The sequence below is a fragment of the Oculina patagonica genome, chromosome 2 (assembly GCF_052425735.1).
Source record: "Oculina patagonica isolate OP01 chromosome 2, crgOcupat, whole genome shotgun sequence".
Taxonomy (NCBI): Eukaryota; Metazoa; Cnidaria; class Anthozoa; order Scleractinia; family Oculinidae; genus Oculina; species Oculina patagonica.
Genome location: NC_135759.1, coordinates 36,412,495 through 36,431,866, shown reverse-complemented (window position 1 = coordinate 36,431,866; position 19,372 = coordinate 36,412,495). Strand labels below are relative to the sequence as shown.

The following is a 19,372-nucleotide window of genomic DNA, read 5'->3' as shown; positions in this document are numbered from 1 at the left end:
CAGAATTAGAGTTCAGTTTTGTGTTGTCCTGTTTTTCCTTTCCCTTTCCTTTCCTTCTCCTCTTCCCTTTCCTCCCCTTCTCCGTCCTTCCTTTGACAATTCCCAACAATTGTTGTATCATTATCATATAGCTATTGTTGTTGATTAAAAAGTAGTTCTGTGTGGCGCGTTTTCGTTTTACTTTCACCTGCTTTTGATAACACCATCGTGTATTAATTCCCAAGACTACAAACATTCGTAGCTTACAGTTTTAATTTTCTCGTTGTGTGACACCCATGATTGCATTGCAGATTTCGAGGCTTTTATGAGCGGCCACTGATAACGATAGGGAACCAGACCTTTCCAAATCCTAACAGTTACAATTTCTCCACGGCTTACTGGCATACTTTGGCAGCCAAACTGTTTTTTGTGGTGGCATTCCTGGTACGTACCTAATTATCTTCAAATTTTATCCTATCTGTAATACATTGTAATTTCCGCCTACCTTCCTACCCTACTTATCCCACCCTCCAGTCCTACCCTACCTATCTACCTACTTACCTACCTACCTACCTACCTACCTACCTACCTACCTACCTACCTGGCTACCTACCTACCTACCTACCCACCTTGGCTACCTACCTCCCTCCCTCTGTCCCTACCTACCTACCTACTTACCTACCTACCTACCTACCTACCTACCTACCTACCTACCTACCTACCTACCTACCTACCTACCTACCTACCTACCTTGGCTACCTCCCTCCCTCTCTCTGTCCCTACCTATCTACCTATTTACCTCCTTCCCTGCCTGCCTACCTACCTACCTACTTACCTCCTTCCCTGCCTGCCTACCTACCTACGTACACCTACCCACCTAACTACCTACCCAACTGCCTGCCTGCCTGTGCCTGTCTGCTTGACTGTCTGACTGGATCATGCTTGCTCTCAATTTTGTGTCGTTTTCAATGAAAAATAATAAAAACTTGAGAGTTTTGCATCATGTTATGTGAACCTTGCACGATCAAAAATGTAACACCACTTAATGGCCATGCTTTCATAGCTTGATACAAAACACCGCTTCATCCAATCATTGCACGCGTTGCATAATCAAAATTTAAACCTGCTAAAGTAAGGATGTACCTAATTTATTATGTTGTCCATTTTTTACAGCACATCGTTTTCGGTATGACGGCAATCTTGGCCTGGCTTATCCCTGATATTCCAAAAGAAGTTGAAAACCAAGTCAAGAGAGAAAATTTTCTTGCCCGTGAAGCTTTACGGTCAGCGGATCAACAAGACTCGACTTCTCCAGTGCCTCCAGAAGACTCTCGCAGTCAAGATGATATGCTATAGAGTATATTGTATTGGCTGGAATTATTTTGTATTTAGTGGTTTTCGGCGCGCTGGTTTGATCATGTACTTGTCTATCATAATAGCACAGTCTTAGTCCTTTATAATTGCTGTAGCATTAATTAAGTAGATAGAATGTAACAGGCCAAGATGTAAGAAATTTTTTTTTGTTGAACACCAACGAACTTAAGTACAGTGTACTTACGGAACTTATGGATGAAAGTTGAAACCTTGATTCAATGATTTAAATTACACACAGCTTTCTTTAATGTAACGCCAAAAAATTAAGGATAATACTATTTTGAGCCATTTATCCGATGTAAAGAGTATTTTGTAAAAGTAGGACGTGATTTTCGTCCTGTTTGAACAGTGCATTTATAGCGTCTGTATATACAATACAGACATACATGGTCCTAGTTACTGCGCTACGTTCGAAGACGATAGAGAAAAAAGAATCGTTCACTTTAGGAACGCCACGTGCTACTTTTTACACTGTTGAGATACTGGAATTTGTAAAGTTATTCGCAATTTTTTGGTAAACATGGATGAATATGAAAACGATGTAAACTTAGTTATATAGCGTTGTAATGCATAGCAAAGTATTTCCGGCATAACGAAAAGGTATTTATTATTATTTTATATCGTAGTGGTTGTTGCTTTGATGTACAAGAGGTGTGTTTGCGGGGTCTTCCCCGACATAATTTAATTTTTGCATTATAACTCCTAGAAACATGCCGTCTTAAAGTGTAAATGCTCTTATTTTCCCTTTTGGTGTAAAGCGCATTTTTTAATGAAGGTTTTCCAAAGGGAAACGGCGGTGAACAGTGTAACACGCCAAGTACAATCTTAGCTATTTACTGTTGTATAATCTACACAGAATCGGTTCACAGTTTTGACTCCCAAGCGAGATATACAAATATATTTAGAACCGCAAAGGGTATTTGGATGTTGATAATCAAGAAGGTTGGTAAAGTGCCAGACCTACTTTAAAGGAAATGAATCGCAGGTTTGGCGTTTATCCTTTGCGTTCAAAATGAGCGTAATGGTCTTGCTGTCTTCTGTCTTCAAACCGCAGGCAAATAAATTAAAGAGTCTGGGAAATGCACATAACGATAAGGAACTTTTTTAAGTGTGCCTAGTAGGAAAAGAATGATTAGTTGCTATGTCATGCCTTAAAGGACGATCAATTTAGTCCCTTGAGCCTTCATTTGCACTTATAAACAACTGCTGGCCAGTAAGCGTTTATGCTCAGAGAAAGACGTTGCTTGGCATTAACGTTTGTACAATGTGTTGCTGAACTGTATTACTGAAAAAACCCTTTGTAGTCATGACAGGGGCCTATGTAGCGTAGTTAGGTGTTAAAATGTCTATAATATTAGAAGTGCGTTCGTAATTCCGTTTGTAATGTAAGTTGCAGATTAAAACAAACAGTTTTCTAAGTTCTCTACTGCCTCGTTTATCCCCCCCGTACAAAAAAAAAAAAAAAAAAAAGAAGAGAGGGAGGGGGGGGGGGGGGGGGGGGGGGGGGGGGGGGAAAAAAAAAAATTTTTTTCCCCCCCCCCCCCCTTCCTTTTTCCTTTTTCGCCCGCGGCCCCGTCTCTCCCCCCTCCCCCCCCCCCCCCAAATAAAGAAAAAAAAAAAACGAAAAAATAGAGGGCTGTGGACAGTCTACCTCGTTTACTCCCATTAGATCACATTAGAATACCAGTGGTTGCTTGGGACTTGGGTTACGGTAGACCCTCTCGAGTGTCCTCGTATAACTGGTGCCAGAGGTTTTTCTTGCGCAGCTTCCTGTGTACTGGGAAGGAAAATAACCCCTTCAATCGCTTCGAACCTCGTATGATTCAAAGGTTTCATCTCCATTTATAGAAAGCAACGGTGGACAGCCTGGGGGGTCTCCAAAGGAACCCAGTCAAAGCCGCACAGGAAGTGGAATGTAGTAAACATGGGTTCACCCGGAGTCGTTGGAGTCTTGGGCTGTGTTCACACTTGGTGAACATGATTCTTACTGGGCACTAATGTTAACAGAACGATGTGAACATACTATTTTGTCAAGCGCCCACGCCTTCATTCGGACATTTAATGGTATTTGGGTACCATGATCAATCATCAGTTAAACTTCCTCAAATTTGCGCCGAATTTCAAGCAGTTCTACGAAAGGGAACAGCATCTGGTATTCTACAATGAAGAGATAGTATTTTGCAAAACTTTAGGCCTGAAACAATATTTAAATTTAACTTTTATTTTTAAACATTAATTTATAACGCCGACCTTCACTTACGTGTCGCTAAGTGATGTGAGCGGCGTGTTTAATGGTCGGAGACACTAGGCGACAAGTCGCTGCAACATGTTGCCTCGTGTGACATGATGCATTTCTTGCCACAATTCTTTATCGCTATGACAGACTGGTTTGAATTCGTGCGACTGATCGTAGCGACAAAATGAGAAAAAGCAGCGTTGTCGCAGCGTGTGCACCCTTCTGCGACAAAATTTAAATCGACCATTGACATAGCGTCATGTACTTTTGCCAAATTGAATAGGTTAACTAGTTCAAATTCCCACTTTTCCAAAGTCGCTGCGTGTCAAGCGCCCTTGTCGCAGCGGCTTGTTTTGAAGCAGTACACACGGAGCGACTTGTCGCAGAGACCTGTCGCTGCGACTTTTCGCCTAGTGTGTCCCGATCTTAATGTATGTCAGTAAAAGTTTATTATTATTACGAATGCAGCTTAGGCCCGGCTCGACGCCGTTCGACTTTTGGCCGCTCTTCGTTGCCGCCCTTGCAGTCGCCCTTTCGCGCCGTCTTTTGGCCGTTCCGGGCCGTTCCTTCGTTCCTCTGTCATCGTTTGATATTTTGGATCGGCACATGTCGGCGTCTGTCAGTCGTTCCGGCGTTCCACGGCTCTCGGCCCCGGCGGGCGGGTGAGCCGTTCCTGTGGCCGTTCTTTCCGCTCTTCGTCTTCGGGTGTTCGGCTCATCGGCGTCTGGGGCTTAGACAGCAATCAGCATTTATAAATTATTCCGTGAACAGAGTGGCCAAGTCTTTTGTGATGATGATTTAAACGGTGTTAACTGAACAAAAATATCTCCTGCATTCTCTCCTAGTCTGTCCTTCCAGTTACACTCGAAGAAATTGCATTACTGTATTGTAAAAAAAAGCCCCTGCATTTTTCTCTCCCAGTCAGTCCACTGACCTTAAAAATTTTTGACGCCGGCGATTGGTGCATCAAGAAAGAGCTCTGAATACAATTGGCTCTTTCTTTTGCACTCGAAGATATTGTTTTTTTGCACACGGCAAAAAGCCCCTGGATCTTTTTTACTCCCAGTCTGTGCATCGACCTCATAAATTCTAGACGCCGGTGATTGGTGCTTCAAAGAAAGAGCTCTTAATACAATTGTCTCTTTCAGTTGCACTGGAAAGGTATTGTATTATTGCACAAAAAGCCCATGCATTTCAGTTTCTTGCACCATCATTATTGCTTCTTCCAGAGGCACTCGAGGAAATTACATTAGTGACCTAAAAATAAGCTCAGTTGACTTCTCATATATGTCTCTTAAATCCTATAATTATATGTCTTTTCAACAGACCTATAAAAAGCGAGCCAAGTACGTTAAAAATGCTTCCTATATATTATTTCTATTATTATTATTATTATTATTATTATTATTATTATTATTATTATTATTATTGTTTAACTGAATACTTTTCGAATGTCATTAATCGCCGAGTAAGTCGAGGCCACCCCGCCAAAAATCCCCACAGCTATGAGCTCGTACAAGAAAGCTTTGATATATAGAGGAATGTTCTCCTTAATTCTTAAATAAAACAGACAAGGGAATACGAAGGTTAACGCAGTCACTGTGGATCCTCCAATCAGAGAGAGAATGGGACCAAACTTGGGAATGAGCTCACCGATGCCAAGGATGAAACACATGATGGCTGTGCGAAGAAGGCACCGCTTTAAACAGAACTCTGCGAGAAAAGGAGATCGAAAAATGAACTTTAGTTTCATCAGGATGGATTCTACACTTTTAACGTCTCAACGCTTTAACTCGCACATGTGTTCAAGAACTAAATTCTCTGTGCGTTATCTGCCCAGAGAAAAAGAGATTATCTTGAATGAAACACCAAATTTCCAAATACGCATTAAGGAATATTGGCATATTGTAAAGCATGAAGTGGACTAGATTGGACTGGATTTTTGAAACACGGATTTGTAAAATGTGGATTGGTTAACATGAAATGGTAAAAGGTAGATTTGCAAACCATGGATTTGTAAAAAGGTGGATTGGTTTTGTTTTACATTATTCCACCTTTACAAGTCCAGTCCAATTCAATTCAGCTTTTAAACTATTTATAAATTTTTACACGGGCTCATTTTATACACGGACACTACCTGTAAGCGGACACGCCACATACAAACACTATAATTCTAACCTCCCATAAGCGGAAACTTCCTCAGGTCCCACAGGTGTCTTCTTATGGGACGTTTAACTGTGTTTGGTTGCAAAATTAAATGAAGTGGTAAAATGTTTAGTGTGATGTGTGCCACGCTATAAGTAAAGATGAACATTAAGTGCCCTTTTTACACTCACGGCCATGTTTGTGAAACTGAAATTCATTCTATAAAGTGAACTATAAATGAAGTGGTCATCAACTGAGACTTGTATTTTGCAATTAAAACTAATCACCCTAACTTGTTTTTTATAGACATCAACGTTCACGGGGTTCAATTTTACGACAATGAAACGACTTGTGAAATCAGTGTAAAGAAGGCGTCAGGGTAACTCCTTCCTCAAAGACACTTAACGTTTGTTAAATAATTAAAAATAAGGAACTGCAAGGTACCAATCTGATACCCGATTGTTTTATCTTCTGAAGAACTTCACTTCATTGATGGCTTCGGAAAGAGGCAAGCTTCCCTTACTACTATTCCCCACCCCCTTTATAAAAGAGAAACTGCTGCTTTGGGCGCAGGGGTACACTGATCCGCGCACCATCTGCAACGAGTCCGTTCCTACAAACACGATTCCAAACAGGAAAAGTAGAGTCCTGTTCTCCCTTTCAGAATGCGGTTACCATGGTTACTCACCTTGAGGTATATTCAAAAGTTCCTCAAAATGCTGTGACACGGGATTTACCACAATCACGAAGCTAAACAGCAAGTGAAGAGTGATGAGCGCCAGCACTATGTCCAACATTACTGCACCAGTGTTATGCTCATTGTGACCCACACTGTTCAGAATGTTGGACGTGATGTCCTTGCCATATGCCACAAAACCGAGCACTGATACAGGCAGATACATGCTGACCACACCAACATAAGCCCAGAACACCGACAGCGGGAACTTGGAGGCTTTCCTCATGTCTGTCTGAATGGTTGGGAAGGTCGATGCTCCACCAAACGAAAACAGGATTGTTCCAAAAGCTACAAGACAGAGGTACACGGCGAATAAAAAACACACCGACACTTTGGTGTCTTTGGTTGGCAGACACGAAGGCCCACTTAGTATACATTCAGAAATAGATAAATAAATAAGTGTAAATAAAATAAATATCTAAGTAACTAAGTAAGCAAGCGAGGGAGCGAACAAGTACGTAAGCAAATAAGTCAGCGCCGTATAACCAGACCTTTGCCATAGATGAGGCAAGATCTTGCTAGTGGGCTCAGGGGGCATGCCCTCCAGAACATTTTGAAATCTAGAAGCTATGATTCCCATTAAGAGACATTTTTCATGAGGCATTTCTTGAGCAAAAATAATCAGTCTTGTTCGACTCACGGGGAATTATTTTCCCAACAAAACATATTTGTTTTTAATTTTGGGTAAAAAGTGCCTCTTGCTAGTCACGGCCCTGTAAGTAAGCAAACTGGTGAGTAAGTAAGTTAGTAAGTAAGTGAGTGAGTAAGTGAGTGAGTGAGTGAGTAGGTGAGAACGTACTACTACTACGTACTTACTTACTAAATAACATCTTTGTTATCGAAATAATTAATTACATCCCCCATCTTCGACGACCTCCCACCAAGTATTGGACAAGAAACACTTCAAGTATCTTCGAATGGTGGCAAATTTCAAATTAATACTCCAATATAAGAATGAATAATGACGAGCTGCGTTTTTCCATACCTGAGAAGAAGCCCTGGAAGTTCACAGTGGGCTGCTGAACGTTTTTCAAATCAGGCGGCAAATCCAATCCGATACATACACAGATTAATAAACAAGCCACAGCTGTCGCCAAGCTGGCACCGACGGCTATCCCCCAAAATTCCTTGGGCGTGCCTAGCCAGGAACAAGGAAGTAGGACAGCGAAACATATCACAAGCCAGATGCGCAAGTCTCCAGTTTTTCCAATATCGTGCACGTGCAGTTTAACCAGATTGGACATGTTTCCCGCTGCTAAGAGTAGAAACACCACGCACACTCCTGAACAAAAAGATATAATAATAAGAAATATTAGGGTTATTTTAAGGCGGGGGTATACCGAATTTGAATGGAATTTAAGTAGGTTTAGAGAAAAAAAAAAAAGAAAAAAAAAAAAAAAAAAAAAAAATACCTAGCTCCCAATGTGGCTACATGTATCGCACCGGTATCGCGGACGTCATGCGATCACGGGTTCGAATCCCCTGTGAAGCCTCGAATTTTTCTTCAGGCCGGATTTCTCCAGTTACAAAAAAAAAAAAAAAAAAAAAAAAAAATAAAAAAAAAAAAAAAAAAAAAAAAAAAATTACAATAGTTTTTAGTTATGAAATGAGGGTAGCAAAAGATTTATGCGTGACACGTGAAAAGGGCAAAAATAAGTCCGTGACGCGCTGAAATAGGGCAAAACATCATAGACCGTGACGCGTGAAAATAGGGCAAAAATTAGTTCGTGATGCGGTGAAAATAGCTAGGGAAAGACACATGATTCGTGAATTCTGCTGTTTTAAGAATACGTGACACGTGAACTTGGTTAAAATTTGTGCGTGAAACGGGGTCACGATCCCCGCCTTTGCTTCAACTACCATCTAGTATTGAGCACATGGTGGGGATCGTGTCAATTCTCACATATCTGTACTAAAAGTTACTTTTCACCATTACTGGTGTTGCAGCGAGCAATAGAATGCCAAAGACGGGAATATCTTAACCATTACGAGCCATTAACGCAACCTAAAATACCCGCGTGTGGCACTTTTAAAATTTCCGCGAGTTGCAATTTTTGCGGTTTTTTTCATGATCCGCAATAAAGCTGCCGCAAATAAAAAAATCAGCCGCAAAAAATTGTTTTATAGATGAAATATCATGATCAGCATCATCTCTCAGTCATGTGCATCAAATGTTATGTTGGTGCTTATTAAAACATCTGTCTTCGAAGTTTTTTTAGAATATCATGCCGAAAACGAAAATGCTGCGATAATTCGGGGGATAATGAATCAAGTGGGACTGCGCGCAGAAGTTAGTTATAATCCACTGACAGAGCAGTGAGCCAGTCTTGAACAAGACGTGATCACGGTCATGTAGATTGGCACTTATAGACTTCCTGAAAATCGCAAAGATAAAATTCCTTGCTCGAAAAAAAAAAAACATTCCTTACTAATCCTACTAGGAATTAACGTCTTTCATGACATTCATGGCTATGTAGACCAAATTACAACCCCAGACAAAAGTCTTGGGAAGTTTTGCCCTTTTGTGCCTCCCCTCCCCTCCCCAATGATAGTGTTGAGCGAAAAAGCGACCTTACACACTCAAGGTTGTGAAATGTTAGGGACTAATCATTGATATGGGGGAGCGGGGGATCAACTACAGCAGTCAGGAATGGGGATTGCTAAACTCCCAACTCTTTTTTGTCTTGGGTTATATGTAGCGTGACCGATTGATGTAAGTATTATTCAAGACTTCTAAAAGAGTATGTAAATTTGTGGCGTGCTTTTTATGTTAATTTTTATACACTACCGATCAGTGTGATGTTGATACAGACAGTCACAGCAATAGATGCCCATCTTCCATAAGCTTTCTCTCCAATTGCTGGGTACGGATACCGTACATGGCCCTTGTACTCGTCGTGTCGGTCACGGAGTATCGACCAGGATCTTCCAAGCACCGTCCCACAGTACCCAGAGGCAAAACAACACAGGACAAGCAGAGCGAAGCCAGTCCAACCTGCTCCTACGATAGCGGCAGGTAAAGCTAAAATCCCGCTGCCAGCCATTTCTCCGATGATGAAAACTGCGGCCGTGAAAACGGTTAATCCTTTTTGCAGTTCAGCGGGGGAATGATGGCCATTTCTCACAATAATTGAGCCCGTTAAACAAGCAGGCGCGCAAGAATCGCCGTTTTCGAGATCATCCCTTTCTGCCCCCATGTCTGGATACTGATCCTGGTCGCTTTGGCTATCATTTCCTACAGGAGGGACAAGCATGTTGCTTGAACTTACCAAGGCTTTCTTCGAGTCCCCCATGAGCTGTCTTCAGTCTGACACGACAACAAATTTCGAAATACGGTAGTTGACACGCATTACGAAATGGGTCTCGTGATTGTCAGCACGTCACGCAACGTCCGGGATATGCGAATGAGCAGCACGAATGAGCTGGAAGCAGCTGAAGGATTCAGTGATCTGTGTATCCCCGTTATATGGGTATCCCCCGGTAGGGATACACAAAACACTGAAGGTCTCCGCACACGTGGGGACATGTCGCACGGACACGTCGCAGCGACATGGAGCAGCGAAAAATCATGTGTTGTCACACTGAGGGGAAGTGGAGCGAGGGCATGTAGCAGCAACAAAATCACAATGTGTTCACACGCAAGGAAATGTAGCGGGGACGTCATTTCCGGGCATGTCGCGCGACATTCCCTCGTGTGAGCTGATTATTTTTGGCAAGTGCACGCGAACTTTGAAGCTGTTTTGTCCCTGCAACATTTGCACGGAATTCAACTCGTCGAACTTCGTGCAACATGTCGCAGGGACAAAAGTTTGTACGTGCCAAAAATTATCACACACACGAGGGGACGTGTGTGTCGCTGCGACATGTCCTTGGGGTATGTCTCCCCTACAGTTAATGTGTCTGTGTGTACAATTTTGATTTTGTTGCTGCTACTTCCCCGCTACACGTCCTTGCTACACGTCCCTCGGTGGGAACAACACATGATTTTGTTGCTGCAGCATGTTGCTGCGACATAACCCTGCGTCTTGTCCCCACGTGCGCGGAGACCTTGAAGGCTAAATAATTATTTTACGCGCTGGCGATTGATGATTTTCAGGAGTATATTGGCGAGCAATATTATTCTTCTCGTTAACTAACGAGCCAGGTCAGCTAAATCATATATTTCCCTTCCCCAAAAAAAAAAAACCATATAACCGAATTTTACTGTTCCCCTCTACTAACTATGAATTCGTCGCGACTTCAGCAACGGAAGAAAATATTAGAACGCACGATGCCGTCGCGCCATGCTTATGCTCAATGATCCGCAATCAGTTGAAACAATCCGCCAACATCTGGGCCGCCTGTGAAAAGACAAAATCAATTGCTTGCAAATACAATATGTTTAAAAAAATAGTTTGCATTAAAAAAAAAAGTTTGCAGAGGTGCATAGATTAAAAAAAAAGTTTAGAGAGGAAAATTTCCCATACCCCCCCCCCCTCCCACTTCCAGGGAAATAATGGTCCGTCCCTTAGCGTGGGGAGGTGGGGGGGTGGGGGGGGCTACGGCGGCCCAGAAGGGTCACCAGCCGTTTCTGTTTTTTGGTTCTTTGTTTTTCATTTCTGTTTTAATGTTTTTCCTTTTCATTTTTGTTTTTGTTTTTATATTTTGTTTTCACCAGCCGTTTTTGTTTTTGTTTCTTTCTTTGTTTTTCATATTTGTTTTAATTTTTATCCTTTCAATTTTTGTTTTTTCATTTCATTTACGGCCCAGAAGGGTCACCAGCCGTTTTTGTTTTTGTTTCTTTGTTTTTCATTTCTGTTTTTTAATGTTTTTCCTTTTCGGTAGGGGCCGGGGTTCTTCCATCCTCGGAGACCCAGGGGCAGTTAAACTTTCGTTGCTACGATTTCTGCCCGGTTTTCCTTCGTTTCGCCCCACTAACTGCCCCTGGGTCTCCGAGGATGGGGTTCTTCGTTTTCGATACTACCTTGATCCCAGTCTCTCTCTACTTTTCCTGCCTTACGGTTCTGGAAAAGTTCGAAACGAAATGGCGTACCTGAGAAAAGCATTTCAGGTAATTCGCGGTGGAGAAAAGCAGCAAAGTGAACCTTCAGGTGTTTCCTTTGACAGCACAAACCTTCCAGACCTTGCCGCGGAACGCATTGCTTTCTTTCTAGACGGCAAAGATCTCATAAATTTGGGGAAGACTTGCAAATTCTGGAGTGAAGTATCCCGGAAGAACATCGTTTGGAAAATTCTTGTCGAGAAACGGTTCGGAAAACAGGTCAGTTCCGATCCCAGAAGCTCCCAGTTGGAATACAAAAGGCTTTATTTTAAACTGGCGAAAAGCAAAAAGCCTGCCACCGATTTCCAAGTAGTTTGGCTCAATGGCGATTATCTGGAGAAAGTGAAAGACAAGGAGAGTGAATTTGGAGAAGTGATTCAACTCAACACAGTCTGCTGGCTACAAATCAATCAATTCTTCCTCGGCGTCCTTCCGGGAAAATACTCGTTGGTGTGGCGCATGAAACTCGACGGCGTTTACGTGAATGGTCAGAATTCAAGGGAAACGATCGAGTTCAGTGCAAGGCCAGAAGATGGTTGTGGAAATGAACTGTGCTCGAAATGGACAGAGCGTGACTTACAACGTGCAGAGCGTCGACATGGCAATTGTAAATGGTATCTGCAGACCATGGGGGAATTTGAAGTGACGGCTACATGTCAAGTGTATGTAGAGATTAAAGGAAGAGTAAGCTACTGGTGTGGGGGGATAACATGGGATTATGCTGAGTTGAGGCCATGTTAATGGCAACACACAAATACATGCACCTGTCACTGTTAAGCCCCAGGGTGGGGAAACGGGGAGGGGGAGACCCAGGGGTATTTGACATTTTCATGGAAGCCAGAGTCAGATTCCCGGCACCCCTGGTCACCTAGTGAATGTCAAATTCCCACACCTTGGGAACATATTTTTGTTAGAGATGGCAGCCATGTGTCAAAATTGCTTCCCAGGAAAAAGCTGGTGCCCCCCTCCCCCACCCTGGAGCTTAACATTGACAGGTATATCACTACCATTTTCGAGCTACCGTGAACAGCCAACTTTGTTTCGCGTTTATTTATGCATTAAACATTCAAGTTTGTTTAAATTTGAGAATTGCCAGCTATTTTTTTCCTCACTGTACATATACCCTCTGCCCACAAAGCAACTGAGGGGAGAGGTGTGTGTGTTGGTGTCATCACCCAAGGTACTTTCTAGGCCAGTCTCTATGAAGATTTTGTGCATGCAGCTTAAACACACAGAGCTAGCAAGAAATTTTTACTGGCATTCGCTGTGTGTAACGAGAAGGTACCCTGGGGCTTTGTTGAATCCATTTTTGTATCTGACGTTGCCTGCTCACGGCCAAATTTGTATACAACCTCAATTTGTCAATTTATGTAACATTGTGTCTCAGAAATTGTGACTTAATCCTTCCGTATTTTTTCGTCAATTATTACAAGCACGATTGGACTTGTCCTAAGCTTGAGGATCTATTATAGATTTCAGTTTTTTATTATTTCACACTATTTATAAAAATTAAATAATATTACACACTATTTACAGAAAATACATTAAGACGGATTCCCCTGAAAGTTCGAGCAACGAGTGCGAAAATTAAGTACCAAAAATCTACTCATAGTACAGCAACATTTTGTATACTGTTTAAAAGATCTTATCGAAATTCATTTGTCTTAGTGACCCCGTAATAAAATTCTAAAGCATTCTCGAGAAAATTAAAGTCAAACCTCGTAAAAATGTTTATAACGCGCGCCATTTTGTTTTGGACTGGCGCGAAGCATCCATTTTAACTGAAATATTGACAATTTCAAATCCATTTTTCTCTCGCGGGGTCAGCTTGAGTGCTTAATTTTTGGCAGGTTTTTGTTAGCTGTACTTAAACTGTTACCATGCTAAGAGGTCTTTTTGGTAACTGTATTGCTTGAATGTTGGGCGGAAACCATCTTAATTAAAATGAGCTCAGTGACCAAAGAAGCATATGCTATCGTGTCGGTCACTGACACGTTCAAAAAAACAAACAAGTAATAGTCAATTACAAGTAACATTATATTTTCCTCAATTACATCAATTACTAGAAACAATAGAAAATATTAATATCGAAAGTATGCAGAATAAATGTGTTAAAGGATGAATAAATCATAAATAAGCTATATACAGAATACAACAAAATTATGGAGAGGGTCTATTATATAGGGGGTTGTACAGTCTGCAGACCGCCATACTTTGTTCATCCTAGACCACAAATTTCTTTTATTTTCTCCTGAAGACTAAGACCACCATAAATTTCTTGACCGTAAACCACCAGATATTAAGGAGTGTGCCTGCAGACCACCACTCAAAATCGGCTTAATCCGCCAGACCACCAGAGTATATATAATAGACCCTTTTTTTTCAAATATACTTTAATCTTTTTAGTGTATGATCGATTTTTTTCCTGCTGTCATTAAAGCATTTGAGTTTGTTATCGATCACAGATTCTGTCTACAGTGTATAGACAGAATTTGTCTGAGCTGATCTACTGTAATGAGAATGAGACCAATAAGGTTTTCAAACAAAAATTAATTACTTTGTTGCAAATGTAATCATGCCTGAAAAGTAAAGTTCCTTCCTTGCAGTACATGTCCTCTGCATGTGTCTGATATACAGTTATATAGGTGTTTGGTTTTTTTAGGCAAATGACAATATTGTAGTAAAAACATGTCCCATGTGCACCTAGACTGTCCACTCTCACCATTCTCACCCCGCGGTCATCGATCGAAAAAAACACGAAAAAATAGAGGGCTGTGGACAGTCTATATCTTTTGCAAAATATTGGTTTCAAAAAATTACAGCACATGTATGTTTATATGTATCAAGCATTTGGAAAAATAACATGTATGTATATAATATACAACTGGTGTTTTGTGTATGTGTGTGTGTGTGTGGGGGGTACTCCCATATATGGGCTATATAGGGTATGTATATAGGAAAAAGGTATGGTTTTTGAGGTTCTCAGCCCTTAAACAGGTTATCATTTTTGTGTGTCCCCGGTGTGATCCTTAGATAGGGAACCTAAATTCTATCAGCTAAAATAAATGTCCAGCTTAACGAAAACAAAAGGTATCTTTAAACTGAACTATACCTACAAGTATATTAAGTAAAGCAATTTTATAATTTTTTTTGCCGTTATTTTGGTTGTCACAGAACGCTTCTCCCCTTGAAAAGGGTGTCATTTTTCGGTTTTGGGCCTTAAAAGGGTATCAATTTTCGCTTTCTTTATCCTTAAATAGGGTCAGGGTTTTGGAAACTTTGCGACACAGCCCTATCCCTGATTTATGGGAGTACCCCCCTGGGTGTCTTCTGAAGGGTGTATTTACATGTCCTTGTATTTACAGTGATGGTACCAAGTGGCAAAGCAAGGTTGACTTTTGTAGGGGTGTTAAAAAATATTGATAATCATAAAAAAAGGTTATTTGTGAAGCCCAAATTTTTAGTGTGGAATACCTGTACTTCAACTTGCTGGAAGCAACATGTTGTAATGCTGGACACATTTTACAAGAATATCTATGTTAGCAGAATTTCATTTACTTTGGATTTTGTTAAACAGTCTTTCTTGGGGAAAAGCCGCACATTTTTACTGCACTATCTGAAACAGCGACACTTTAACCTGCTTACTCTTCCCCCCTTCCCCCAACCGGTAGGTCCCCCCCCCCCCCACTCAGCCCCGCTGGCAGTTCCACGCCATAGTTTATTTGAGCCCGCGATACCAATAGAAAACATTTTCTTTCGAAACACGCACAGGTGGTTGCTTGAACAACTTGGAAGGAAGAAATGGACTAGCTATGACATAGCAAAGCAAGTTATTAATCAATCTTAAAAACCATGGGCCAAAGCTGCAGTTGGATGTACTGCTCTTGCTGGGCAAATTGTGCGTGCTGCCAGTACGATTCGGCGGTTTGTGGTCCGCGTTATTCTCGATACCAGAGCGACGATGTCGATGTTGACATGGAGAACATTGTAGGTGATCTCCTTGAACTTGATCCCTTGCAGTACGACAGGGAGAGCGGAACAGAAAAGATCAACACTTGGATCGATGGAGCTATTCCTCACGTGGGAATGCCGCCGAGTTTTATTGCCATTAGCCGCGCAAAGTGTATCAAATACTGGCAAGTACTACAGACTAAACCGGCGGCCAAGCTTAGCGGCTCGTTTGTCAGATTTTGCTTCGAGAAACGTCCGAACGGCGAGCTTCCTAGATTACTCATAGAACACAAAGGAAAATCGGTAATTGTGCGGAGTCCTCAGGAACGAAGTAGCGTCAAATCGAATGTTCCCGAGGTGCGCGTTTGAGCGTGAGGTATTTTAAAACTGAAATGAAGAAAATGTCATCAAAAGAATATTTAATGAGCTGGTGGTCAGCACTCGATATCAGAGATAACTTGCTGTAGGTCCCCGTCTGGCGTTGTTGCATCGTCAAGGAGAATAGATCAGAAACCAGTCCAGTATAGAGTAGTTGCACTAGAATTTGAGCCCTCAGATAGTGGATTGCCTCAACGTTTACGCAGCATTTTAATTTTGCTTTTTCTGTGGATGGCGTTTGGATCAGCTGACATATTACTGCATATTTATTATATAAGCTTTTAATCCATACTGGTAGTTAAAGCATTGTGCGATAATACCACTTCACTAAACAGTAAAACCAGTTATGTTGCTTGCCTTTTAGGTATCTTAATATTATTTATTTTGTCTATGGGGAAATATAGGTAGGCATGTTTTTCTGTTTAAAATTTCATTTGGCGGTGTATTATTTATTTTTTTGCCTGCAGTGTTTTGGTAGCCCCATTTTAGAACAAGATTACATCTCATTAATTTTCGAGCATCTTAATATTATCACCAACAAAATTGGCAGGTTCTGACCATTTAACCAAAATTAGTGAGATTAATTGAAAGAATGAACCACGAGTTGATAAAAAAAGTAGGAAACCTGCAGGATGCTATAAAGTAATAATATTTGAAGGATTTAGACCAAGGTTATCAAAGATTGCCTAAAGATCTAGAGAGGAGCACTAACTTTTGGTTATATGGTCAGAATGTGCGAGTTTAGATGGTTCAGTTTAGCCGGATATAGCCAATTGGTCATGTGATGTGTTATCGTAAAACATGGGGAGAGTGAGGATCTGTCACAATAAGAAATATAGTGTGACAGGACAGTTAAGGCTTGTTCTTCCAAAACAAATCCTAGTTTCAGTCATGAAAATACCCCATATTGAGATGCAAGCCTGATACTTTGTGGGCTAGCTCATTTCTATAGGGTATTTTTATTCCTGATAAAATATTCCCCAAAGAAGATTTCTTTTTTTATTGTACAACACATTTCTATGGTTACCAATAGCCTATTCCCTCTATAGCACGCGCCTGCAGGGAATCACGGTAGTTGTATTCATCAAACCATGCGCGAGACTTGGCAACGATGTACGTCGCTGAGTCTCGCGCAAGATTTGATGAATACAACTACCGTGATTCCCCTGCAGGCGCGCGCTATAGAGGGAATCGGGTATTGTTGATATTTTCAATTATTTTTTGTAATCTTAGGGGCTTTGTCACGGATTTTACTAGATTTTTGAACAGCCAAAATTTATATTTGTGTCATAGGAAAACGAAAAATAATGGTTCACTGAAACTTTTTAGCTGCGTCTTTGGCTGTGGATGGCTCAGATGGAAATCGATTGCAATTTGAAAAATTAAGGCTTAACTTTTCAAGTTGTTTCCGCACCTCTTCAAAAAATCGATATTTTTAGCTGTACATGTAGCTTGATCTCTATCCGCATATTAAGGTTATCTTCCTTTAGATTTTCAAAGATAATGTTTTTATCCGTTAAGTTGCCTACCACTAATTTTAGAACAGTTTAGACCAAAAATCTGTGAAATCCCTGTGACGTAGCCTCTTTAAACACTTAGATGTTAGTGAGGTGATCTGACCAAATGATATTAAAGGCTCATTGTTAGGGGCAGGCAGAAAATTTGATGGGTATGGGAAATTTTAATAGTCATATTATTTCACAAATAGATCATTTTGGGGGGTACCTTTTATTCCTTATGGGAGGCGCAGTGGCCTAATGGTTAGTGCGCCGGACTCCGGATCGAGCGGTCCGAGTTCGAGCCCCGGCCACTTGTGTTGTGTTCTTGGGCAAGACACTTAACTCTCATAGTGCCTCTCTCCACCCAGGTGTATAAATGGGTACCGGCGACATAATGCTGGGGGGGAACCCTGCAATGGACTAGCATCCCATTCAGGGGGGAGTAGAAATATTCCTAGCCGCTTAATGCTACGGAAACCGGGATAAGCTCCGGCAGTGTGGGCCTCTTGGCTTCTCCTTTTTATTCCTGAAAGACACAATATTGGAGAAGAAAAAATTCTGTATTGTTTAAACAGCACCAAGGTGTCTGTGATTGGCTTTAACGTTAGACAACGTTTGAATGAAACAGGTGTCCGAAACAAAATACGTCTATTTAGGAACTTCTGAATATTATGGAAAAGTTGAATACTATAATCCCAGGGTAATAATTATTTATTAATCTAAGTTTTACATTTTTAGAAATGTGATTTTGACTTTTATTTCATAGCATGAAATAGCTAACAGAACGGACAGTTCTCTTTGTGTTGAAGTTTATAATGTATAAAGTGTAAATAATGCTCAGCAATGTTTAGCTACTTATCACACTTCACAAGTTGGCTGCGGCACTCAACATTCTCTGGTCATCTTCAGAGTAACCACTTACAGTAGAATCCTGATTTCTCAAACCTCACAGGGAAACGAAAAGTGCCTCGAGAAATCAGGGTTAAAAAATCAGAGGTAAATTACAGAGTAGTACTATCTAAGGGAAACGAAAATTGTTTCAAGCTTTTGGGTGTTTCGAGAAACTGAGGGTTTGAGAAATCGGGATTCTATTGTACTTTTCTTTGCGGATAAGTAGGGCCAAACATGACATACAGGCAGACATGTCACATAAGGCATTGTTCTCAGGCCATCAAATGCATAGTTAAAATACTGTCATTACTTTCATAAAAGTCTTGGGTGTCACACTCGACAGTGAAGAGAGCTTGCATACTTAATTAGGTGGTACTGGAATAATTTATTTATTTATTTATTTGCTGGATACACTGTCTTGTAGTTCACTTGTGCCACACCAAATAAAACAGGCACAGTAAAATGGTGAAGAGTTATTATATTGTTGATGTTAATAAATTATTTGTTGACATAAGTTAGGACAGTATAAATGATAGTCGACTGCAAGCAGTCTCGGTCAATTTTATTTCTAAAACCCATGAAGAGCTACCAAACTTTGATATGTACACCTGAAACTATTCAATATTTATAATTATGCTGTATATGGAAAGAAAATTATATAACTGGTATTAAACTTGACCATTACAGTAAAATACATGTGCACTTGGTTTTTTATTTCCAATTTCAATATAAATTATTTATTCTAACTTCGCCCCAAGCCTTGGGGAATTGTCAAATGAATTATTTTTCTATCCCTCAACTTAGAATTTTAATATAATTATTAGGAATTGGCCTATTATGTGGTTCCTGAAAATATTTATACCACCTGGATCCATAGTTCGTCTCACAGGGAAACGAAAAGTGCTTCGAGAATTTAGGGTTAAAATTACAGAGTAGTACTAGAGTAGTATTACAGAGTAGTACTAGAGTAGTACTTATACTGTCCTAGACTACTAACCATGCTGGATCTCAAGAAAAGTACGAGAGGGGTGGCTGGGGGGATTCAAACCAAAAAACCTCCTGTGGGAGGGGTATGGATGTTGTGATTTAAATATATTTCTATTGGTTTAAAATTTTTCAAACCAGTTTAATTTTCTTTTTTC

At 40.8% G+C, this 19,372-nt stretch overlaps 3 protein-coding genes across 3 annotated transcripts in view; 2 read left to right on the top strand and 1 right to left on the bottom strand.

Annotated features, from left to right (window-relative positions):
- Window positions 1–2,771, top strand: part of LOC144644510 (anoctamin-5-like) — a 30,480-nt gene extending 27,709 nt beyond the window's left edge. Inside the window, exons 26-27 of the mRNA XM_078504006.1 lie at window positions 291–423; window positions 1,153–2,771. Coding sequence (XP_078360132.1) covers window positions 291–423; window positions 1,153–1,335 — 316 coding nt within the window. The 3' untranslated portion in view covers window positions 1,336–2,771. The remainder of the gene's footprint in view (window positions 1–290; window positions 424–1,152) is intronic.
- A 2,010-nt stretch (window positions 2,772–4,781) lies between these two features.
- Window positions 4,782–9,888, bottom strand: LOC144644502 (uncharacterized). The gene is made up of 4 exons (XM_078503996.1): window positions 9,259–9,888; window positions 7,456–7,752; window positions 6,423–6,758; window positions 4,782–5,302 (listed from the first exon to the last, which is right to left on the bottom strand). Exons 1-4 carry the CDS (start codon window positions 9,761–9,763, stop codon window positions 5,022–5,024), a joined length of 1,419 nt encoding a protein of 472 aa, XP_078360122.1. The 5' UTR covers window positions 9,764–9,888; the 3' UTR covers window positions 4,782–5,021.
- Window positions 9,889–15,218: 5,330 nt separating this feature from the next.
- LOC144642044 (uncharacterized) lies at window positions 15,219–16,927 on the top strand. The gene has a single exon (XM_078501042.1). It carries the CDS (start codon window positions 15,364–15,366, stop codon window positions 15,829–15,831), a length of 468 nt encoding a protein of 155 aa, XP_078357168.1. The 5' UTR covers window positions 15,219–15,363; the 3' UTR covers window positions 15,832–16,927.
- Window positions 16,928–19,372: the final 2,445 nt, after the last annotated feature.